Genomic DNA, 26,139 nt, shown 5'->3' on the forward strand with positions numbered 1-26,139 from the left:
TCTACAGCCTTTGAACTGCAACAGAAAAATAATTTATAGTAGCACGAAGAAAAGAACGGTGTGAAAAGTAGATAGGTTTCATGTAGCAAATCCTGTTATCATGTAACTTGTGATACCATACTTTATCATGCAACTCCAATCTGCTGCTTCTTCATGATCCTGCAACTGCTATAGCAGAAAACACACATACAATATAGTTACTTGGTAAGCCTGTTTTCTTTTATAAGAAATGATGCTTATGTAAACATGGGGAATGTGCACACACAGTACAGAGATTCTGTTTTGAATCCATAGGCAAGTATCAACCAAATTTTGACAAAAAGGCAGTGGTTAAATAATTACAAGATGTATTAATACAGGTAGCCGGATAGAAGAAAAATTAAAGCTAACATCAATAGCACATGAGCATGATTTCTAGCTGTCTAAAAATTAACCTTTATTACATACCAGAAAGTCTTTCCAGGAGCAACACAGTCGTGAATCCTTCCCCATGTAAAAAGTTGCAAGATCTATTTGAAACCCCTAGTGCAATTAGCTATATATCCATCTGAAACAAGGCCTTACTAGTTCAGTGGCTCACAGAAGTATTTGGTTTTTAAGGTGGTATATCTGCATATGTTTTTGTTGAGGAGCAAGAGATCCTGATTTTAACTAGCAGTAACTCAACAATGGAAAAGACCTATCATTGACTGAGCAGCACTAGCCTGACAAATGGTGGAAGCAGCAAGAAGTCCCTTTCTAACCAGGAGTAAAAAATGACACGTAAGTAAGGAGTTGTATGACTTCTTGCTCTTGCACACAGAACACATATCATGCGTGAGGATTGCTTACATACCGCCCTTACACCTGCCACCCACCATGGCCACTTTCTCCTAGACTCCAGCAGCTTTGTGTGACTCTGCCCTCATGTTTTTCATTTCCTTTTAATGGGCTGGAAGATAAATAACATGGCAGTGCACCCTTTTAAAACAGATTAGGACAGATAAGATGGTATTGTTATATGGACACACATGATTAAATGCTTTTTGACTTATGGGTGGGGCATGCAAACATTTTTCTCTTTTTTTTACCAACTCCCACCCAGAGCTGTAGGTGCTAGCACTGGTGGTGGCAGCAGCAGGTCCTGGATGTTGAAATACTTTGTGTACTTGTAGCAATATGTGTATCACAATTTGGTAACTTGTGGCAAGACAATTGAAAGCTGGCTGGAGCATACTAACCAGATGGTCCACATGCCTTCCAGATCCCTCCCGTTACCTCTTCAAAGAGCTTTTCAACAGAAATGATGCTTAAGACATTCTTGGAAAGTTTCAGGCTGCATGTGGCATTTCAGGTTTATCATTTTACATCTCCCAACAGAGAAATGCTATCATAGTATGGACTTACTTTCCGTAGTCAAATCTAAAATGTAATTCATAAGAAAGCAAACCCTGTCTTCTTAGAAGGAAGCTTGTAGAAAAAGTTTATTTTGCGATAACATACATTTGTTATATAGATTCACCTACAGCTTTTATTTAAAAAGAAAAGTGTTTTCTTTCTCCTTGCTGCCGCTAGTATCATTTTTTCCTCATAGCCCCGGGAGGAGGAATCCTATCAGAAGAGTGACATCCAGCGGTCGCTCTGCACTTTGTTTTTACACAGAAGTCTCATGCTTTGTGCTTCTGTAGCCTGGCTTTTCCAGCCCTTCACTGAACTTATGAAAAAAGGCACAATGGCTTAAGGTAACAAACTGGTTTTCTGACATGGAAAAATTATTACATGTACATACAGACACATACTTAAATAAGAAAGTATGCAGAACTGGGACATAAAGATGACATTTTAAAAGGTCTACTATCAAGCCAGAGAAGTACATGTAAGACATGCAAGAAAACCAATCTGAAAAAGGGAAAGGATCACTTGCCTGTAACTTGAACTCTCCAAGACATATAGTCCACACAGATATTTACACTATCAGATAATGCAGAAGACTTTATTTGTGCAGTAGGCATATTGGATATGCTCACTCCCCACCTTTCATTATGTTTCATGCACTTAGCAAAATCCATGTGATTCTGAGGAAGATGGAAAGAAATGGCACATAAAGACCACATGTATTAGTGAACTCCCATGACTAGTAACTTCTCCATCTGAAGTGTTAAAGCACTTGCTCATTCAAACTATGCCAAACTGGAAGTGGCAGCATTCACAGAATCACAGAACGGGTGAGGTTGGACAGGACCTCCTGAAGTCATCTGACCCAACCCTGCTGCTCAAACAGTCCCCTCTGTCAGCCTAGAGCCTGGGGAAATGACTTTGTGCAACTGTGCTCTTTTTTGTTTGGTTTTTTTTTGTTGTTTGTTTTTTTTTTTTTTTTTCCAGGGGATTGGCCTGTGGGACACTGATATACACTAGTACCAAACATGTTGATGGGCACAGGGCTTGAACACCCCAAATGAAGAGTTCCATGGTTCCCTGAGTTTAACAGTAATTTGCTGCCTACTACATTAGTTAATTCGATGAGTTCAGCTCCCTCTTCTTATTGCTGTGAGGTCAAAAGATGTAGATAGGGTATTTTTCCATAATGCTACCTCATCAAGATAGTACAAGCAGCATAATAGTCCTCAAAGCAGGTAAGATCCTTACAGAAGGCACTGAGCAAAATGTGACCTAAGACAGCACCTACACCACATTCACAGCTGGAATATGAACTCAGGGTCCATTTGAAGTATGAACAATTCAGCTGGCCAATTAAAAATAACATTTAAGCCAAAACTGGACTAAAGTGCACCCTTGAAAGAATTATGTCTAGGCAATACATCACCTTATGAAGCAGTCAAGAAAGAACTGAAACAGCATCAGGCATGTTCTGTCTTGAAGCAGAGTCTAGTGCATGACTGAGAACAAAACATGAACACACTTTCTATAAACAGTGTAAGAATAGTTTTCAATTTCTTAAGTATGAATGTTAGGTGGGGATAGCCCCTTGGAGACTGAAAGAGGAATCACAAAACCCAGGAATCTACAGTTCTGACTGCCACAGTGTTAAAGATAGTAATTTATTATACAAATGATGGTATCCATTTATAGAAAAAGGTTAAAAAACTAGCACCGTATAAATTTGACAGAGTAGTGTATAAGTAACAGAATCAACAGAGAAGAGAAGCAGGAAATCATAGAGGCAAGAGACAACTAGAACTAAACAGAAAAAATTCCTATTAGGGAAGACGAAATATCAGATAGAGCATTCTGACAGAGATCATGATGTGAAAATAGTCTCCAAATGGCAGCTATGAAAGCCACATTAACTTTACAGCTCCTATTAGATTGTAAGGCAGAACAAAAATAAGCTGAGGAACCACATAAACAAATGTGGATGTCACCTGAATGGTTAAGGTATGAAATAAAGTTGAATACTCTGGCAATTAATTGCATCTGAAGACTGAAGACCACAGAGACCAGGTATGCCAATAACACTAAAATAATATACCCAACCTACTAGTTTTCAACAGAAAGAGTAGTTTACAGTGAAATACACTGTGTAAAAAACAACAACAACAACAACAAAAGATTTAAAAATACCTATCAGGATAGCTTTGCAATTAGTATTAGAAGTGTAAGTTTGAATTCAAAGGATCCTTTGCAGTGCACAAAACAAAACACTGCAGTACTGTACTAAGTGGGTCACTGTCCCACAGAAAGATGAACTACCAATGTTCTTTGAGCTCAAACTGGACAAAACATAAAATAGCAAGTCAGGCAATGCATGCTAGTTACAGATATCTGCTTCAGCTATCAATTCAGATAGCTCTATAAACTTTTGGGGAAAAAAGTTTTAGATGTGGCTTTGCTTGGTAATTAAGTCTTTATATTCCTCTCTAGAAGAAAACCCACTTTTGAAGTCTAACAAAGCTCCATCCTCATCTCTGTGATTGAAAGCAAAGATACAGTTAGTTTCCTACAACTCTTTGCTTATTAATTACTGTTGAAATTAAATTGTAGGCAACTTACTTCATTTGCCTGAAACACTGACATAGGTATTTGTTAATATTTCCTCCCTATTAACTTTTATTGATCACTTCTGAAACATTTGTATTTCTGCTTTTCTAAAGTATTAGTCCACTTTCTTAGAAACTGACAGAAAACAAACGCTAAGTAAATTACACACCTTAAAAACAACCAAATCCAGGGAAGAATGAAAGTCATAGAGCTTTAATATGAATTGCAGCTTTCCCCTCCTGTGTGTTGTGGAACTTCAAATGATAGAAAAATAGCCTAAACCATGAGAAGAAATTCTGTTTAAAACTCCTACATGCTATCACCAGCTACAACGACTATTCACATTTTAAGAATTATCTTACTTTTTAAAATCAAGTCCATGATGTTAAACAAAATAAAGTGGATGAGCTCAGAATACTGTGGTTGAACATTCTACTTCTACAGGCCAAGTCTGCACACCATAGCAAATCCAGAGTAGTGATTTTCAAATATTTTGGACTCACTGTTTTCAATTTGCAGGTCTTAGTTCAATTATTAAATGCTAAATGCTTAGCGCAAGTATTAAATGCTAAAAAGAAATCAACTTATAGAAGTTTAACATACATTGGATTTATATTTTATTGGCTAAGGGAGTTAAGATTTGGAAAAATGGGCGAAAACTTCTGATGCATACGCTCAAATACTGCCGCCTCAGGAAAATCTCATGTCTGCTTTTTTTTTTTAAAACACAGAAAATAAACAATTAAGAACTTCCTTCTGCTGTTTAATGCTTATAACAGGTCTTCAGATGGTTTCTTCCTTTTGCTTTCTTGTTTCTTGCAGTTACAAGTTCTGATTTATGTTTCAGTCATATCAGTCATACTGTAGGCTGCTGCATTCAGAGCATGTGAACATCAGCTTCCATTCCACATGTACTGGACAGCATGAATTATTTTGCACTGCTAAACATATAAGCAAAGATACTTGAATAAAACGGTTTCATTTTTTTTTTTGTCTTAAACCACATTAAATCATTATGAATGCATTCAAGTCCTTAGAAATTCTATTCTTTTGCCAGACAGGTTACTGGAAGGTACAATACTTTATAAACATCAACTTAGGGACTTTGATGGAGACTTTTAGGTTACTGTATGGCTTTTTAATACCCAGATTTCCCTGATTTCCTTAAGCTGTGGCATTTCTTGAAGAATGCTGTCTTCAAGAAGTAGAAACACACTTAGAAGTCACTTCCCAACTATTTCCTCTTCTGCAAAGCTACATTCCTGAAATCTGTGTCTTCTACTGCCAGTTTCTTTCTTCACAGCACTACGTCAAATATGCGTATGGTACTTTAATCAGGAATTGAGGATTTAACATTTGCAAAATAAATGTACTCTGATATGGCTGGATTGCCTTCAGACTGTGAAGAGTCTACTAAAAGCTCAGCCTTTATTTGTTTGAATTGCAGCTGACTTGACTTTCAGCAGATGTAGAAAGAGACAATTCCTCAGTTCTAGGTCGTTTCGATGCTGGAGGATTTTGAAGACTGTCATCAGATGGTAACGGCCTCTCTGAAACAGGCAGATAGGAAAATCATTTAGGCTAAGCAAAACCAGATTAAGAAAGTAAAATCATTTGCTGAATTCACAAACAATTCAGCACTCACAAAAAAAAACCCCAACCCTGGTTGGAGAGAGTCCAGCAACTGAAACAATGATGTGCTACAAGTATAAGGGTCTTAAACTCACCTGTTAAGACCTGGAGGACATTACATCCAAGGGAATTTACTCTTCTTGGTTTCAGTGTCAGCTAATGCACCCATTACTATAAAAACTGTGGTGACATATTGTCACGTAAGCAGCTGCCCAAGAGCAACCACAGTGAGCACACATTTCACATTGTCAAAAGCACCTTTCAAACACACCAAGACAATGAAGAAGCTGTAAAACCTGCAACTAGGTTTAGGTTTGTGCTTGATTGTGCTTGTGTTATAAGCTTATAACAGAACCCCGTAATGGAAAGAACTGATTGGCAAAAGACTTTGCTGGCTATTCATACCACAAAAGCTTACCACGTTCCTGTTCTGAGGAAGGAGGTATAGGAACTGTATCTGTATATGCAGAGGTTGTCATATCTGGCTTCAGTGGAATCAAGTTTACTCTCCTTTAAAAAAGCAGAAACAGAAACAGTTCAATTGCTTTAAAGCCATCATTTCCACAAATACTTTATTTAAAGATTTACTTCAAATAGAATCAGTTAAATTTAAATCTATTTTAGATATATTTTACTATGCATTTTTTCTTCTTGTTATATGTTAAATAGAGCATTTTTTAGAAGTACTTTAAATATCACTAGTGATCTTTTCCACTAGAAAGTACTTTTACATATGTTATATGTGGCACAGTGCTTGATATTCACCTTCAGAGCACAGTATCTTGGTCAAAAACTTTAAAATTAAGACTGGCTGCACTTACTATGCCCTAGCCCTGTCCATGTTAACACTCTAGATTCATAAAACACTAGGGAATTCTTTTGCCTGCTGAGGTCCACTAATTATTACTGTAAATCTATTTTGTTCTGCTAAATCTCTTCTGGACAGTACTTAAAAATTAAGCACAAAAGTGGCAGAGGATTGAACCATAAAAAAAAAAAGTCTTACAAGTACCACCAAGCATGCTACTACAAGACAACACTCATGGCATCATCAGTTGATATGATTAAATATAGTTTCTCTCAAAAATAAAAAGACTAATTAGCTGCATCAGTCACCCCACCCTCCAGGCTCAAGCCACTTTCAACTACGTACAACCCTTTGACTTGCTAGTTCCAGTAGAGATGAACATTAGTGTGTAGAAAGCCATCATCTTCAAGATTTTTCTTTGTGGTTGTTGATGAAATCCACAATCCTGCTTTCTTGTTCACCACTTCCTCCCTAGCCATCTACTAATTAAAACATTCCCATGAGAAGTTATAATAATCTCCTTTAATTCTAAAATAGCCTTGTTTTGCTGACAAGGTCTAGATCTCCATTTGCATGGTTGTCTCCTTACTGTCGCACACCAGCTCAGGATCTTCTACTGCAGGCTGTTTAACAATCAATACATGGATTACAGGCAATTTCTAAAAACCTACATCTTCACCTTAGGAAATAACCTCAATCAATGCATTAAGTCCCACATCCATGACTGTGGACAATGAGGGTCTGTCTAGACTTGCACTCTTAAAATATTTCTTGTCAGAAGGGTCTTTAAATAGTTCTTGTCAGCTGAAAGCTTCAGGTACCATCTTTGTACAGAAAATGGGAACTGAAGACAGACACCTGTTGCTGCCATACAGACCAGGCATAATGGTCAGGTTAACTTTGTTACTGCCTCACATTTCAGACAGAAATATAAAAGCTGTACTTTTAAGATTCAGGAGGCATTTTGACCTTTCAGTTGCAGTACGACTGGAACAAAAAGTTCCATGTCAAGACAGCTACCACCAAGACACAGGGCTAGGAATTTATGTCTAAACCTCAACCTTTAAATGTAGCACAAGCACAGCTTGTCTTGGCCTTCGTATTTATGACTGGAAACAGCAATATAAATCTCACCTTGGCGTCTTGCTCCATGCTTGTAAAGTGTTGAGAGTAATCCTCCTGGGCTGGTTTACTTTAGTGCTCTGGCTGGCTGACTGGCTGATTTTCCTCTCGTCTGAAGATGAGACTGGAACATTTTTTATGCTTACAGGTGTGGAAGGCAAGTCCTTACTGACAGCTGTAGGTGTTCTAGGCTGGAGGGTGGGAGTGCTGGGATCAGTGACCCTGCCAGGAGTCCCCTCTGTCAGCTTAGAGCCTGGGGAAATGACTTTGTGCGACTGGCTCTTTTTCACTTTCTTCTCTGTTGCACCAGAAGTCCTGACATTTATCTGTGGCTTCTCCTTCAGTGCTATTCCCAGTTCATCCTTCTCAAAGGTAACAAATGAACAGTATCCATCCATGGAAGAAATAGCAAGAAAGGCTCCATCGCTGGACCTATTTGCGATTTTTTTTTTTTCCATTAAGAGTAAAGGCCAGAACTTTTCTTCAACCCTCATCCCCCCATCTATAACACATGCCATACCTGTCTTTTCCCCCTCCCTTACCCAGGTACACATATACATTTAAATAAAACTGCAGTCAAGTGAAAGACATCCAATTCAAATGAACAAAAGATCTTCAATTCTGGCCTTCGCATTTAATTTAATCTCTCTGGTGTCATCTGTTATGACCTGCAATATGCTGCTGCCAGCACTTAAGCTAGCACAAAGCATGGTTCAATTGCAGGTACACAATTCTTCAGCCACTGTTTCTGAAATATGGCTGAAATATGGCTCTCTTCATTCAGACTCACAGAGCAGTTCAAGCTCTTTGGCTGCATTCCTTGTGCTATGTAGAGGCAATGCTCAGAATCACCGTGGTGCTCACCTGAATGGGCTCTTCGTGCTCATTTCACCAAGTAATGTCTATCTATCACTGATTAAAAGCACTTGATTTTCTATTCTCTTCCACTCCCCTCCTCCTGACACACAATGGTGTTCACAGTGTCTGAACATCAATTATAACTTCTGAAAAAGCAGCCTCCATGTGGTCCTCAGCTTAGGGATACTGGCTAGAAAGGCATGAGAGAAGAAGCACAGGGGTATATCCTGATTGGAAGACTCGGGTTCAATTTTCAGCTCCAGTTCTGACTCCCCACATCACATCAGATAAATTACTTCATCCCATACATGAAGAACCACCAAGAACTGTGCAGATAAACTAGAATTTGGCCAGGATACAGACACCTGAACTCCGACAGATGACTTCCAAAGCCTCTAAATAAGTTCATTATTGCCAGTTATACTGCCTGAACAATGAGTACTTTTCATGGGCACCCACTACATTAGCTTTCACAAAATTTTCCATCTGCTTGTCCCCAGGGTGCTTGCACCTTGTTTCCCAACCAATAAAGAACAATGATTGTCTCGTTTACAGGGCAAAAAAAGAGGTGGCTTGCTGTTCAGACACTGTGATGACAGTGACCACATGCACATCATAAACAAAATATAAGAATAAAGCAAGACACAAGATGTTTTTCAGAACTTCAACTTGTAAAAAGGACATTTCCCCCATCACAACAAATCTTAAGAATGTAACAATTACCTACCATGAAATGTCACTCAGGGTGTGATAATGGATGTTAGAAACATAACCAAAGGGGAAGGACTGCTCAGTATCATAAAAAAGCACAGAATCTCCTGAAGCAACAGCAAACACCAATCGATAGGGCAGATTAAATAGAGCAGGAGATGATTTCTGACTGATTTCATCTAGAATGCAGAGAAATGAACACATTCAGAATTCTGTCTTGCATTCATTGCAAGGTAGTAACTGCACTAGCTTAGTCATGAATCTAAATAAAGATTTCATTATTAATCAGTATCAAGATAATGGCTGAGAAGATAGAACTTGTATAAAATGTAAAGTTTAACGTCAAGCACTAACATTTCTGTTGCCTGAAGTTTGCCCTGTATTGTCTTAGCTGAAGAGGGAGAAATTGGCAGAAGCTTTGTCCATCTGGATTGTTATTATTTTGTTTTGTAAAGCTTGTCATGTATTTTCCAGCTGAAATTTTTCAGCATATTTATAGGAACTTTAGTATTAAAGTCAAAAACCCCACACCTGAGGATATAGTGTAAATCAAGGTCATGACAAATTTATACCACCATGTTATATTTTGTATGACTCAGTCAAAACAATGAATTTAGCTCTATTTGTGTTATCTTGGGTTCAGCTCCTAGCTAGTCTTTTCATTGCAACTCCAGCTCTTTGTAAGGCCAGATTATTCCAACTTCCACTGGAAGCTGAGTGCTAGCTAGCTGCTTTCAGAAATTCCTAGTATATAGAGCTCCTGCTCAGTTCTATGATGATTATGGAAGCTATGCACTAAGACAGGCCATTAACATTAACATAATGTAAGCTACTCACATCTATAGATTTCTAGACTACCACAGATTTTCACTTCTCTGGGTGTATGTGGCAGAACCTAAACATTCTGTTTAGAGGAGCTAGAGAGACCAACAGCAGACACTCATCTCCTTACTTTGCAACACACCATTACAATGGATCTAAAGATAATGATGAAAATACAGAACACAACAACAGGTAATCTCTAAGTCCTGTAGGGAATACTACAAATCGACCCCCTAAAGACAGTAGCAAAGCTCTGCCTTTTCAGCAGAGTAAGACCAGTCCTGCTAAATTATAAACACTCCTGGACCCACTGGGCTTACACTAAGGCTGGATTTCAACCTCCAGGTAAGTTCTTATGCAACTTCATACAATCCTTTCCCCACCTCAGAACTCCTGTTCTGGCCAGTAACACCAGCACTGCTTCAGGTCTGGCTTCCTTGAATAAACACCAATGGTTGTTGCAAACTATACCCACTCTCTGGTGCTTCTGTGATGTGGGTAGTTGAGACTAACAGAAAATATTTCACTGGGCCACTCCTTCAGTGCTAAGCCAAGTTATTTACTTTTACTCACACAAAATGGTTAAAAGTTAAAGAAAAATATTAAACAGTGTTTCTGTAGCCTAAGAGGCCAAGTAAGAACATTTATCCACCATATCAAAAGCTACTCACAAGGTACTTAAGGTGAATTCGGGGTCTTAGAATCAGGAAACAGCTTCTAAGATGTGGTACAACACTATCTTAATGGAATGTTAAAAGGCTAGGGCATAAAATAGTAAACAGCCACATTGGCCTTTTCACATATTTGCTGTAAAATCATACTCCCTGAAGGATTTACAGTACCTTTATTAAATGCTCGTCTCAACTCAAAGTAGACTGGGCAGCAGCGAACAGCAAGAGTTGCCTTTCCAGGACATGGCAGGTGACCCATGGGCCTTTTATAAAGAATCAGTATTTCAGAAAACAGCATTTCATTTGTTTTAATATTTTTTTTTTTTAATAAAAAGATATTTTGATCTTATTAAATTCTACCTTTTAAGATTGTTTCTGGAGAAAACATATGTGGTGTTTGTTACATTTTCGCCCGATTCAACACAGCCAGCTGCAAAAATAAAGGTTAAAACATTACTCATCAACTCAAAAAGGTACTGAGTACACACTTTATGTCCATAAACATTCTACTTCTCAGGAATTAGGCTTACTTTATGTCCATAAACATTCTACCTCTCAGGAATTAGGCTTGTCAGTTGGGCAAGAGCTGTGCAACCTGAACACAACCTAAAAAGGCATCCCAAATATTTATTTAGTGCTGTTTTTGTTTCCCTTATATACTTCCCCCTCAAAGCCTCTTTTTGATGTTGCCAGACATCTATAAAAGCAGTGCTTATATGGGCAAACTGATCTCCTCCTTGCAATGTTATTTTTACTATGACTACAGAATGTTCTTAAGAAAGGATACAAACAAAGAGAGACCAGTCAAAAGAAACCACTCATTATTCTTCTTTACTGTTTTAACAGAGCTGTATTGTTGCAATTTACATGTCTCAGTTCAGAAAATGCCATAAATATAGTTTTTATCACAGGAGAAAGTTGATTTCTGGACTGCTAACAGAAGAGTATTGTGGAGTCTCTATTTTCTTCAATAGGAAGAATGAGGAATGGCAGTTTGAAAGCAACCTTGATGCACATTCAAACTAGAGCATAATAGATACGATGTAAGTTACAGTACACTTCTCACATACCTGGTGTGAGTAAATAGGAGCCATCAGGAGTGAAACTGAGCCTGCGGAAAAATGACTTCATGCTGTCATCATGAAACATCCGATAGCTCCTAGCCTGTAACATTGAAAATACAATTGTGTAAAGTGCCGCGAACATGTCAGCTGGAATTCAAGTGAGAAAAACCATCCATTTGTACCATCCAACCTGATGGAACTTCTAAAATAAATGGTTTAAAAACCATGGCTCCTTCAAACTCACTTTCTGCTGTGCTATAAATTCTTCACAGCTAAGAAAAATAGTCCTTGATCCCTCTTCAGCTACTAATCAAAACACTCCAAGAGCAGTCACATTAGACCAGTAATCAAAAACCAGTAATAACCTGGAGAACAACATTATTTAACAGTCAATGTAAAAGTCTGTTCCTTAGGCATTTAATTTTAACTCTAGTATTAGAGGTTTAAAGAGAACTTCTATAATGGCAAAACACCCTCTCTCAGGGCTGTTCTTTAGTCTCTATAAAACTGTTACAAATGTTTTCACAAAAAAAAGAAAGGGAATAGAAAGAATTAAAAAGATTATAGCCAGCTTGGAGGTGTTATTTTACTATCACTTAGAACTGTTTGGGAGAAAAAAGCTCTTTGTTTTCCCTCTTAGGGTTAGAGAGAATTTCCTAAATTTTCCCAAATTCATCTTTTTCCTAAAAATCAGACTACCTTTTTGAAAATTTCAGGCTGCTGACTTTAAAATATTATTGCTACGTCATATCCATTAATAAACTTAAAGCTACTGAAAGACATGTTTGAAGTTTTTCTTATTGAGAATTCACTATGCATACTATTTTTTCCACACTATTTTTAACATTTACAATCAAAGACATTGTGTTACTACTTTAAACAGCTGAACTTGCAAGAGATCAACAGCAGCAGGCAGTGTTCTTTCTTAGTCACTTCTGTGATGTTCAAGGAAACCTGAAGTGGTGTCTATTTATAACACGCAAAGGTGAGACAGGAGACAAAATATCTGATATATGGATTACTTGAATAGAAAATATTTGCTCCTTTGGTTTCATAGAACAACTCATATAAAATTCTCCAGCACATTCTCCAGTACCATTAGTAGCAGAACAATGTACCTCTCCTTCAGCTCCTGATCCAGACAGCAACTTGGTAACGTTGAATGCAACACGCTTGGTTTGCGTGTTGTACACCCGCAGGACCCTACACGGTGGAGAGCACAGTTAGCCATGAACAACTTCCTTTCACCCCAAGTCTCATACAACACTACAGGACCTCACTTCTCAGTCAGGACTGCCAAATAGAAATGAAAATCACAAATTAATTATAACTCTGTTCATGAGACACCACTGGGGGTACATGTTTTGATGGCTAAATAACGAATGAGTCACTTGACAATTATTTGACTCAATAAGGTTTGTGAAGTACGAGCATATGCATTCATGGAGGAATAAGGGAATTAGTGCACGGTGAACAGCCACACTATTCCTACCTGTGCTGTAGTAGCCAGTAAGCTCCTGCTGTGGTGGTGTGCTCCCTCCTCAACCTGACCTGTATGTCCTGTAATCCTGCTCAAGTGATAACCACCAGTGGCAGTCATAATGGATGCATGTGGTCGTGACGGCTGTATCCCAGCTCATGGTGGATTCAGGGGAGACACATAACAATAAAATAGCCAAGGGCTAATTTGAACAATAAACCCACCTAACCACAGTGCTGGTCAATGTCCGACATAAGCCAAATCTTGAAGAAGCAACATCTGTAGTCTGTATGCAAATATGACTGAGTCAATTATGTTACTCCATAACTAGTGGACAGCCCAGGGCCTGTTGAGCATTCCTACACAGCAGTGGGCTGCACACCAGGATCTCCCCTTGAGTAGGGACCCCTCTCAAGGTTACTGCTCGAGGTTGAGAGAGTTCTTGACACAACAGATTCTTAGTAAGTGATTAATAGCATGCTAAACTTCAAACTCTTAGCTAAGTGATATAAAGGATTGATTGTGCACATATAGTCCTTTAGAAATAAACAGTTGACCAAGTCTGGGACTAGGAGTGGATCCAGCTGCACCTAGACTCCTCTCTGAGAAGGAGTTTAGAAAGCAAGGGGGTCTATTCTGAACCTCATGACTCAAAAGGAGGGTGCCCCTGACAGTTTTGTCTGACCCTGTCCTCTATGCAGTAAATATCAAGTGAACCTTGCCATCGGATCTTGTTAAACCACTGTCACATTTACTATCAAAATTTGTTTAATCACTGTTTTATATCAATAAACATATTGCTATTTCTCTATTACGAGTGAAGTGTGTCACTCCACCAGTGACACCTGCAGAGTGCGAACTCACCTCAAAGACAATTACCTACATCTCTATGCCTCAGTTTCCTTTGGAATGAATGAAGGCTGGAGTACATCTCTGCACAGAACATTGGAACTCCCCTGACTTCATCTCACTAAACCAGCAGGTAGCCTAAGCAAATCCAACTGCTCATCCCACCACCCCCTCCCTTCTGCCAGCTCTGACCTTCACCAAGTTATGTTCTTTGTTAGGCTGGCAGAAAACCAACCTAACAAAAAACAGCTTTCTGCTGATTTAATGTGCTGAAACAGCTCCACAAAGAATCCTGGACAGAGCTAGGAAAAGAAAATAGAACGTGAGGCTGTGGCAGAGAGCTTAAGACATTTGTGGAACTACTGGCTCTGTATGTCACACAGTTAAGGTGGTCTCCCAAAAGGGAGACTAGGTCTCCCCACCCCAGGCTGGTGAGTGCCCAGTCCTAGCAACTGGCCTGGCTCCTGTTAGATCCCCACTGAGCCAATGCTATTCACTAACCTTGCAGAAAAGCATCTGAAACCTGAGACGGTGGGAGATTTCCCCTCTTCAGATTAGTTCATGCTCTCACTTGCAACTTCACTCAAAGAAAAAGTTGTGCATCATTCTTTTACTTGTGTTTCACTGCTGTTCATTTTAATAAAAAGCACACAAATCTCATATAACCGATTATCAGAAGACAGAGGCTCATAATGACCTAGTTGCCATTAACTTACCATTTTTCTGAGCCTATTGCAAATCTTAAATCAAAACTACTTTTCCACTGTTACAGCAATTTTCTTTGCAGTGGGTGCCAGATGACATACATTTATTAGCCAGCTGCGAACCCCTTCAGAGCAGCACACATGCCCTAAACAGTTTAAGCTCACTCAAAGTTCTGACAAGGGCCAAGTTTATGAAGTGTGTGTTTAGCTTTCCCAATGACATCACTTACAAAACTGTTGGGGATGGAAGGAGCAAGAGGGCAAAAGAAAGAGATCAATGGAAAAACATTTTAACTGATTTCTTAACCTGTTTATATCTTTCTGTAAAACAACAAGGATGAACTTATTAGCTCATTAACAACCAGAGAACTCAGCACTCTCTTAAGATGTATTTGGTATCTCTAATGACCAATACAATGAAAAATTACTTCCTGAAGAAAAACTTCTACAAAAGTTTATATAAGCTTATTTGCTGCTTAGAGAGGACACTCAGACTTCAGGAATCATTCACCACAAGAAAAAGACTAACTAAAGTATCATTTTACTTTCACATCAACCTTCTTACAGGATGATCTGAATAAAACTAAAAGAAAAGTCACATTTATCCTGTACACTTGCTTTTAATTAATCCTCAAGTAAGAAAGAATACTAAGGCAAAACAACAGCTCACCTATCACAACTCAGAGTTGCAATGTACTGGCCTAGAGGATCCCAGGTTATTCCTTGGACATAACTCTTGTGTTCATTTAATATTGAAACCTTCTGTCCTGAAATTACAAACAGTTTTCAGATTCTAAATTCAAATGTGTTTTAAAACGTTTCTTCATTTCAGAAATAAAACAAGACAAAACATTTCAAAACGTAGAGAAATCATTTTCTAAACATACAAACTGTTAACTTGATGGTACGTGATAAGAATATCAGAAATAGTTGCTTTATTTCTAGAATCTTCACAAGTACGGTAAATTGTGACATGCCAGTTTAAGGCTTGTTCCCTACAAATTAACTCAGATAAGCAGCTTGGCTTAGGCATTAAACATGCAAGATGAGTATATTTCAAAACAGAAGTATTTCAAAACCTTTGTGATTTAGAAAAAAAAACTTTTTAGGCAAGTCTAGAATACTGTTCAACAGCTAACTGAATTTGGCTGAATACAGAGCCAGAAATTCCAGTGTTAAAAAATAACTTCCAGCTGGGGGGCTGTATAAACTCATCTACTCTGCTGAGCAAGCACTGAAAAAAATACGCTACACACATGCTGACTGACGCTTACCCATGGGTAGCTTTCAGAAACAATTCTACAGCAGTGCTAACTCACATTCTTCCACAGCTGAATATCTCAGATCCAAAGCATCGTGATGAAGTAAAGTTACAGATAATTCTCACAAAATACTGTTTTGGATACTAGTGACAGGTCGGGTTTTTTCCTATTAGTTAAGTGTTGCTTTGCTGCAAAGAAATACTATAAGCTGACAAGTTTCAAAGACAATAGCTCTTCAAAAAAACTACACAAATAGAGTGGAGGCCATGCTGCATAGTATCAAATGTCCTTCTGGTGCAGTATTCTGTCTCCAACAGTGGCCAGCAACAAATGCCTAAGGAAGAGTGTAAGAACAGAGCAAACACATAGTGGTATTTCTACAGGATACCCAGTAAAGCTGCCAACGGTTTTTAACTCAAGGACTTAAGCCAGTGATGCTCTCTTTGTACCAAACAACCCTATGAATTTTTATTATTAGTTTTCTTCCAGCAATTTTTTTTAAAAAACCATGCGAGCTTTTAGCCTGGGTATTACTGGAAGCTATCTGTGAAACTCTTTCCTTTCATGTACCTGCAACTTCAATCACAAAGCCTACATTTTCCAGTAATGGCTTCTTACTTCCAACTTACTAGCTGTCTCTCTGCCTAGAAGACACAAAATGGCCTCCATGGCATTAATTGCATGCCAAAAGAAAGCAGTGAGAATGGAAGACATTACACGCAAGTAACATATATCAGCTTGAGGCCATCCAGCTTTTTTAGTAATAATTCTAATAGATATGTCCTTTTAAAGAAGTTACAAGCACTCTGAGATGCAGGAGACATTCGGTCACAATGCCCCTACACATACTTACGCTCTAAGCACACACATTCTTAACTGAACATTCATGTATTTATGGTAAAGACTTTTCGAAAGGAGTATATGTGACAGTTTGGATGGGAGAGACATTAAGCACCCAAAAAGAACACAAAAAACGCCAGCAGCAGAACACTCATATTTTCACATGTGCGTGCTCTGAAAAATTAAGCTGGATTCTACTTTATTTTTCTTAATTAGACACTAAATAATAGAAATGTGAGACAAAATGTTAACTTTAGAGAAAGTATTTCCACATTAAATTAAAAGTGGAAGTAATGACTGCACTGTTAATAAGAAAACATCAAGCCGTTGTAAAGCAACGTAACTTGGCTGGTTACTATCTGAACTTCTATAGATGGGCCTTTAATTGGAGAGTACAAGCAATCCCACTGCAGTAGGATGAGAATGAACAGAAGTGTTTTGCCTAATGGAGCCTAAAAAAAAAAAAAAAAAAGTCACATATTGTAAAACAGCCTGCATCCTATACTTGCTTCCCCTTTTTTACCTAGGTAGTTAGTTACCTGATACCAGTCAAGTTTTGTTTGTTTGTTTGTTGGGGTGTGGAGTAAGTAATATACAAGCTGCTTTAGGAGTTTGGGGAGAAAAAAGATGGGGTAAAGTTTATTTCCTGAATACTCCAAGGTAAAGAGATTACTTCTGTGTAAATTTTTGCTGCTTGAGGGTATCTTTATGTGCTGGGCTATCTGCCTGACAATCCCAGAAAACTAGTAATCACAAAAGAAGATGCTTTCAACAATTCTGGTAAATACCATGAGGCACTTCCACCAGGATTGGGGACACAAGGGATAAACATAGCATTTACCTTTATTGACATCCCACATTATAGCTGTGTTATCTACAGAAGCAGATGCCATGTAATTTCCATCTGAGGTCCAACAAATATCATATACATCTTCTAGGTGGCCTCTAGAAGCCAGAAGAGAAAAAAAACCCAATTATTAATTTAAAAATTTACAGCTACATGTAAACATGAGTTTTATGCATTTTCAGGTTAAAAAAAAGCAGCATGACTTTCAGCTTTAAAAAAAAATAATTCCATATTCAGAAAGTGGTAGAATATTTTAAAAAAGCACATCCTACTTCTATTTAAAACAAGCCTGCCTTTTCAACAGGTCTTCTTCACAGACAATGAAAACCCCACCTTTGAAGTCATTTACGAATTTGTACCTAGAGATCTGGAAACAAACATTTTAGGATTTGTGCAAACAGAAGACAAAACACTACACCAAAGCAATTAAGAAGTGCTACTATTGAAGAAAACTTTCCTTCAATTTATGGGTTTCATAGAAGTGGTAAACAAACATGCATATTCAGCAGAACCACATGAAACAGAAAATTAAGGTTGATTTAGATATAGTTGAACAAACATTGCAAGACATTCAGAACCACCTGAAAGGGCTTCATCAAAAAAATTTTATTGCTTGTCATTTGAAGACTTATCATACAGTGTGGTAACTTTAATAATAAATATTTGCAACATCAAGGGGAAGGGGGATTGCATGCATTTGTTTGTTTTAAGAGATTAACTCAAATGTTCCTAAAGGATCATGGTGGTACTTCAAGAATCCCACTAGCACTTTTGAAACTGTTCTCACACAAACCTCAGCAGTTGCAAGGAATGTATCAGTTATGCATAGCAGAGTTAAGAATTTACACTTTTTACAAAAAATAAGCAATGATTTTATCAGTATAGACAGAGACTAAAACTTTTAACAGATACACACAGAAAGCAAGGCAGAGCTATACATACTGCTCACTCAAAATGCATTTCCAAGTCCAGAACCACTAATTTCTTTCAGACTTCATCCAAGAGCGGGAACGCTGTTGTAGTTCAACTGCCAGTGATGGTTTGATGCCTTAGCCACTATCAGCTAATACTTACTTAGTCTTAGCAGGCACAATGTGCATATTTTATTAATCATCGTACACTTGAAATGAAAGCTGTACGATACAGTAGATTTTCAACCATTAAAATGAACTACTTGAAAAAGATTGGTCGAGCCTCACAGGCATCATCTGGCATGAATCATTTTATCCACTGATGCTTTTTGCTTTAATAGTGGCCAAAATTTCCACTATAAAGCTAGCAAATAAAACTTCACATTTACTTTATATATCTCTGTCCTAAGCTTTAAGTGACTGCAAATCTCAGGAACAAATTTCAGAGCACATTAGTTATGTCACATAAATGCCAAATCTTCTGCCTTACCCAAACCTGTACATTGGCAATGTATCAAAAAAAGTTAAATACAATAAAAGGATGAATATTAGAGCAAGCAAATTTTAGAGAGCATTGATGTTCTACATACACTGAACAGAAGACTGTACCAGATGAAAAAAGTCACTGGGGAATCAAAAACACACAACAGAAAACAAACTCATAAAATATTAAGCTACCTTAAAGTTTTAATGACTGTCCAGTTCTCCTTATTAAGGTGAGCTTCATCTTCATCCTGAAAAACTAATGGTTCCAATTCTTTGCTATCATTCAGCTTCCACAATAAAATAACAGCATCTGTAGAAAAAATCATATGAAGATTCTTTCTTTCCCACTCACTGTTTTGTTAATGCATGACATTTAGTTCAACATTACAATTATCTTGCATAAGACACATGAAAAGCAGTTCTTACCATCTCCTCCAGATGCTAGGATCTCACCAGTTGGAGAGAAGCGCACAACATTTACTGCTTTGGTATGGCGAGCAAGGTTGGACAAGAATTCCACAATTGCTTTTCCATCTGGGCCTTTTTCTACTTTCCATATCTAGTTACAAAAGCATTACAGACAGTTTTCAGGAACAAGATGCAATATATATGCACCGCTTCATTAATCCACAATTTACTCCTTGGGCAGTCATTCTGAACTTATTATCTGAAACTTTCAGAGCTAAAGCTGCAGTTGCACCACAAATTTTCCCTCTATGAGCCACAGCTGTGTACTGGGTTTATGTGGCAAGGTTTTGGTAGTTGGGGGAGGCTTCAGGGGTGGCTTCATTGAGAATACACCAGGAGCTGCCCCATGTTAGACAGAGCCAGTTCCAGCCAGCTCTGAGACTATCCTGCATCTGGCCAAAGCTAAGCCTATCAGTGACGCTGGTGGCACTTCTGTGATAACATATTTAAGAAAGGGTAATAAACGCTGCACAACAGGAGCTGGGAAAGAGGATTGAGAATACGTGGGAGAAACAACCCTGCAGACCCCCAGGTCAGTGAAGAAGGAGGGGGAGGAGATGCTCCAGGCGCCGGAGCAGAGATTCCCCTGCAGCCCATGGTGAAGACCATGGTGAGGCAGGCTGTCCCCCTGCAGCCCAGGGAGGTCCATGGCAGAGCAGATCTCCACCTGCAGGCCAGGGAGGACCCCACGCTGGAGCAGGTGGGTGCCCGAAGGAGGCTGTGACCCCATGGGAAGCCCGTGCTGGAGCAGGCTCCTGGCAGGACCTGCAGATCTGTGGAGAGAGGAGCCCACGGAGCAGGTTTTCTGGCAGGACTTGTGACCCTGCAGGGGACCCACACTGGAGCAGTCTGTGCCTGAAGGACTGCAGCCCTTGGCAGGGACCCACGCTGGAGAAGTTAATGGAGGACTGTCTCCCATGGGTGGGACCCCAAGCTGGAGCAGGGGAAGAGTGAGGAGTCCTCCCCCTGAGGAGGAAGGAGCAGCAGAGACAATGTGTGATGAACTGACCACAACCCTCATTCCCCATCCCCCTGTGCCGCTCAGGGGGAGGAGGTAGAGAATTCGGGAGTGGAGTTCTGCCCGTGAAGAAGGGAGGGGTGAGGGAAGGTGTTTTCAGTTTTGTTCTTATTTCTCACTATCCTACTCCATTATTAATTGGCAAGAAATTAATTTCCCAGAGTTGAGTCTGTTTTGCCCATGACTGTAATTATTAAGTGATCTCCTCATCCTTATCTTGACCCATGAGCTTTTCTATCGTATTTTCTCCCCTCCTGTTGAGAAGAGGGAGTGACAGAGCAGCGTGGTGGGCACCTGGTGGCCAACCACACTCAATCCACCACAAGCTGTAATTATATTGCAGTATTTTTTTAGTCTGGTGAAGTATATTACTAAGTATTTCCAATAAATGAAAAAAAAAAAAAAAGAAAACAACCAACAACTATATAACTTCTTTCTCTCTTCAGTCATCAACAACCTCTAGCTTCAAAGGTATTTGACAAGCCTATAAATACAATGATTCAATAGTATCGAATTACAGAATCTTGTTAACAAATCCCTCAAAACAAACTGTAACAGTCTGAAAAAAAGCTGATTACTACAGAAGAAAAAAACATTTTAGCTCTCTTTAGAAGTCTGAGCAAATTGAAGAGTTTTGCAGGATACCCCAAAGGTCAATAGATTTAGTGGTTTCAAACAGATGATTTGAGCAAGAATTATAATAATTCCAGTTCCTCATTGATCATAACAACAGCATTAAGACAGTTGCATGATACGGACACTTCGCCAGCCATGCTGGCTTAGGGAATTCCTGATTCCACTTGTTCTTGATTTTGCAGCGCATAATAATGCCACTCCTACTGCTCTACTTGTGCACTGGTTCAGCCACGAGAGCAAACTGTTATGTCCCTATATTCTGGGACTAAGGCCACAGACAGCTAAATCCCATTAGGTGTTTCAAATAATCTGTTCTTGGATGCAGCTCAGTTCAGAAAAACCAAACCCAACCAACAACCAGGCCTTGATAGGAATATACCAAACAATGAAGCAGCCTGAATTAAGACCTCTGTAACTTCTGCCAGTTTTCCCCCTGTATGCAATAGTCCTCCTAAAGAAGACGTAGCAGCAGTATCTTTTATTTTTCTGGCCCTAAAATATGTATATGTGTAAGTATGACTTAAATATATATTCAGTAACCTACATATAGAGCCAAAATCCCTGAAATGCATACACCATCAGGTAAGAAGTCAATTTGCCAGTGAGAAAGGGAAAAGTTTTGGCTGAGGCTACTGGAATAAAACTCTAATTTTTAATGACATTTATCCCATTTACCACCTCCAAAAGAAAGCGGCATTCTAATCATGCACATAACACAGCAGTTACTATTTGTAATAATTTGCTACTAAACACATTAAGATGTATTGGCATATTTCACAAAGTACTGCACTGAGGATCCTGAGAAACAAATCTGGATCCAATCCAGCCATTCCTAATGTAAGTATAAATCTGATCTTTACAACTCAAATTCTCTGCTAGAACAGAGCACTTCCCTATTCAGAAGAAAATGCAGCAGTAATACAAAAGAAAGGCTTTTGTCTGTACCTATTGCACAGGTAGTAAAACCTTATTAGAGTATTTTTTATTTCTTCTTCAAATAAGTGATGGAAGCCTGACAGAACATAAGCAGGCCCAAAAGATAATTAGAATGTAAAATACCATGCAAGGACAGCTAGACAGACAGATACATACACACATAGCAGAGAACCTACATGAATTCTTTGCACTGGAGTTCATTACTAAGGAGCACAGGGAGGGTCCCCGGTTGGAACCCTTCTTTATTGCAGGGTGAGTTTGAGGAACTGTCTCAAATTGAAAGGTTAGCAGTAGAGATTTTAGTAAACAAGCAAAAAAAGTATTTTACAGGAAATCACCAGGCCCAGATACTGAACCGACCTACAGGAACTCAAACATGAAATGAACAGCCCAGCAGTGATGGGTAACCTACTGTTTCGCTCTCAGCTTCAAAAAACAGGGAAGCAAATGTGCCAGTTTTTTTTGAAGAACTCAAATGGGGACTCAGAAAAACTGTCCACTATGTCTACCTTCCATATTGAGAAGCTGTTAAATAAATAAATAAATTCAATTTATTTCTCTGCAAAGGAAATTGTGCCTCACAAGGCCATTAACTTTATTTAAGGAATGGACTAACATCCAGGTAAAAAAAAACGCGGTACACCCAGCACACTCAATTTCCCAATGCTTCCAACTAGGGCTAAGGCTTTTAGAGAAACCAAGAGATCATTGAACGACGGAGACAATCCTCACGTGCTTTTAGAAGAACAACTGCCTGATTTTGCAAAGGTAAATCCTACAGCCACATCTTTTGGCCTTGTGCTATTCAACATTTTCATAAGTGATTCTCAAAAAGGATGATTAACTGACTAACAAAGTTTGCTAGCACCAACACAAAATTACCTAGGAGAGATGCATCTCAAGCTGAATGAAAAGGGCTGTAGAAAGATACCATATTACCGAGTCACTACTTACAAAATGACAAATAAAATTCAACTTTTATGAACATAAAGGAATTAAAACCAGTTGTTTCTCACTAACCCACAAGACTGTGCCGTAAGTTAGCAGTTACTACTCTGGAATATCACCCAACAGTCAATGCAGGTAATTTTCCAAAAATAACAGTTCAACACTCAGCAGCAGAACTCAGGGACAGTACCCAAGGGTAACAGTCATTCTGTATATAGCTGTACAGTCTCATGCTCTTTCCCTAAACCATCCACCACGGATGTCACGTACCAGCCAATAATCCAGTAGCTCGGACAGCAAGCCAACTCCTGCTCTGCACATGCTACAAAACCAAAACAAACAGGTTTGAAACTTACCCGAACGGCTGTGTCCACGCCTGCTGAGGCCAGTCGATTGATCTTCCCATCAGCTCCATGCTGGAAGTCTAAGCTGTAAACAGGCTCCTTATTATGCCACGCTATTTCACAAGTGATGACCTTCATGTCTGCTAAAGGAAACAGAGCAAATACCAGATAAATTCTTGTTCCTTACGACCAAGGCCATCAAAGTTAACGCAGGTTTTGCATGCGCCGCAGACCGATCCCGTAACAATTTCACCACAGAAACTGACAGGACGGTTTAAGGAAGACCAGTTCTAAATCCTGTGATTTACTATGGCTACAGCTACTGCCCGGGCCCTGCGTGAGAATGGCAATAAAGCCGTGTCTCCCGGCGGCATTCCACGTTGTGACAGAAGCACAGGACGGGGTTACAACAACCGGGAAATCCCGGGGGCAGGCACCGCACCTCTTCCCTTTCAGCCGCCGGCTGCCCGGGCCCTGCCCCCAGCCCGGCTCCGGACGGGGGGCGAGCCCCGGTCGACCGAGCAGCGGCGGACCGGCACCGCGCCCGACCACCCAGCCCCCGGGGCCACAACTACTTCCGTACCGACAGCGGAGCACCGAGAAGCCGGAACGACGGGAAGGCACGAAGGCCCCGGCGGGGGAGGAGGAAGGCGGAGGCACCGCAAGCGGCGGCCGCTCCCCGGAGCCCCGGGGGCCTCGAAAACCGTCCCCCCCCGAGGGGGTGAGGGGGGGGCTGGCGGTACCGGACTCCTTCAGAGGATCGGCCACGCGAAACCCAGCGCGCTCGCCGGCCACAGCCCCGAAAAGGCACCCAGGCTACCTCCCCGACTCCCCGCCGCTTCGTACGCCGGCTGCCCGCGGCGGCGGCTCCTCTCCCCGCGGCGCGGCGCGGCGGGACGCCGGCGGTCACCGTCCGCCCGGCCTCCCTCAACCGCCGACTAACGGCCGGGGGACCCCGCGCGCGGGGCGGGCGGGCGGGCGGGCGCGCCCCCAGCCCCTACCTGCGGCGCCGCGCGGCCTGGCCGGGCTCCAGCGCGGGCGCGCGTTTCCCGCCCCAGCCCGCCTCGCACCGCCCCGCGCCTGCGCGCCGCCGCCTCCTCCGGAGGGAGAGCCCGGCGGTGCGGCGGCGCCCCCTGCCGGAGGCGGGAACGGCCGACAAGGCGGCGGCGGCGTCCCGGCCGGGCCCCCCGCAGGCAGCCCGGGCGGATGGCGGACTCGCCCCCCCGGCCCGGTTTGCGGCGGGCGGTTTTGCTGCAGGCGGACGGTTTGGGAAGGTGCCCGCGCCGCCATCGCAGGCACTTGGCAGCCCTGCCCGCCCCCGCTGGGAAAGCGAAGAGGGGGGCGGCGGGTGGTTGGGGGAAGTCCTTGGGCTCCGCCGTGCTGCCATTTTGGCTAGGGTTTTTTTGCCTGCGTTCTGGATTTGGCCTGCCCTAAGCTTGCTTCCACTTAGAAAAAGCCACAAAAACAACAAAACGAAACAAAAACTAAAGAAAGCCCAACACCCTCCCACTCGGCAAAAGGAAAAAAAAAAGGCATTACTGTATTTGAGAAGGTTTTACATTTAGACTGGTCAAAGGACAACCAATCCCCCAAATTTCCCTTTCTTTCAAAGGCAAACCTTTCCATTCACAATAATAATTTAAAAATTACACCCTTAGAAACTGGCATGTACCTTTCCTTCTTCCCACACGGCCTATGGCTGTGCTGCTCTTGCTGCCTTCCCAACAGCAACAGGCACAAGAACCACCGGCCGCGCAGTTAAAGCCAAAACTTGTACTCTGAAGACCTCACCGGTTATTACACTGCCTCACACAGCAGGTGAGAAAGCAGAAGAGAACAAATGAAGAGTTATTGTCTACAGATTAGACTGACTTTTTAAAAAGAAAGAGGACTTCTACAGGGCAATGAGGATTTCCATTGCAAGTAGGACTGGGCTTACAAAGCCAGGACAGTGCAAGTCCTTGGGCTTGATTTCAAATTTCACTTGCGCAGCAGAAAGCATGGAAGTACACTCATACGTTAAAACCAGGAACTTCCTTGAAATTCAGTTAACACATACCCTGGATTCTAACTGCACTGCTTTTTCCATACCCAGAACATTTCCATACCAGGTGCAACCCTTTCCGCAACAATGCCTTGTGATGCCTTGAAATAAAGGCTGGAGTTGAAGGACTCCATCGTATTTTTGTAGCGCTTAATTTATGCTTGCTTGAGCGACTTTGAAACTTTCAGTATGTAAGAAAACCTTGAGCTTTGTTGACAGTATGCACAAAGAGATAAGAAGCCTTGAGTTCTGCTGAGCTTTGTGATTAAAACCTGCCAGGGCCAGCTAACTGGGAAGAAGAGATGAACCACCTGAGATGACCGGCACTGCGCATGCCTTAAGAGAGAGTTCAATTAGCGGACACCAAGAACATGACCACCAGAGGGTTTCAAAGACCCCAAAAGACCACCGACCCATTTAATAGCACATGCCCCAAAGGGTGGACACTATGTAAATAATTTCTGGGAAATAACATTAATATGTACAACCATTCCGGGAAATGTAATCAATACGTATATATTAGAACAATAGAAGTGTTGCTTGTTGTAGGTGCCGGTATGCACGCTAGGAGGAACTATCCTCTGTGCATCCAGCACTGCAATAAAGAATGCCTGCTTTCTAAAAAACCTCCAAAATTGAGTCTTAGAGTTTCTTTGACCGGCCGGCTTTTTCGGTAACACTTGCACACTGCCGCCTCTTT

The 26,139-nt window shown here is 40.7% G+C and overlaps 1 protein-coding gene across 4 annotated transcripts; it reads right to left on the reverse strand.

Annotated features, from left to right (window-relative positions):
• Positions 1-223: 223 nt before the first annotated feature.
• CHAF1B (chromatin assembly factor 1 subunit B) lies at positions 224-24,457 on the reverse strand. Of its 4 annotated transcripts, none has more exons than XM_075033723.1 (14): positions 24,397-24,457; positions 23,408-23,538; positions 19,472-19,604; positions 19,238-19,355; positions 17,643-17,746; positions 15,370-15,466; positions 12,785-12,869; positions 11,673-11,766; positions 10,963-11,032; positions 10,774-10,865; positions 9,126-9,288; positions 7,553-7,972; positions 6,029-6,120; positions 224-5,528 (listed from the first exon to the last, which is right to left on the reverse strand). In XM_075033723.1, exons 2-14 carry the CDS (start codon positions 23,531-23,533, stop codon positions 5,407-5,409), a joined length of 1,716 nt encoding a protein of 571 aa, XP_074889824.1. In that variant the 5' UTR covers positions 23,534-23,538; positions 24,397-24,457; the 3' UTR covers positions 224-5,406. The 4 variants fall into 4 exon arrangements, with proteins under 4 accessions (XP_074889824.1, XP_074889828.1, XP_074889826.1 ...); XM_075033727.1 differs by having other exon boundaries at positions 23,408-23,535; positions 24,397-24,435; XM_075033725.1 differs by lacking the exon at positions 24,397-24,457 and adding an exon at positions 24,216-24,371.
• Positions 24,458-26,139: the final 1,682 nt, after the last annotated feature.

Source organism: Buteo buteo, chromosome 8 (assembly GCF_964188355.1).
Source record: "Buteo buteo chromosome 8, bButBut1.hap1.1, whole genome shotgun sequence".
NCBI lineage: Eukaryota > Metazoa > Chordata > Aves > Accipitriformes > Accipitridae > Buteo > Buteo buteo.

Coding starts and splice junctions, on each gene's coding strand:
- CHAF1B (XM_075033723.1), bottom strand. CDS start 23,533: ATGAAGGTCATCACTTGTGAAATAGCGTGGCATAATAAGGAGCCTGTT. Junction 15,467..17,642: donor AATGTGGGATGTCAATAAAG/GTAAATGCTATG, acceptor TTGTAATTTCAG/GACAGAAGGTTTCAATATTA. Junction 11,767..12,784: donor GATCAGGAGCTGAAGGAGAG/GTACATTGTTCT, acceptor TCAATGTTACAG/GCTAGGAGCTATCGGATGTT.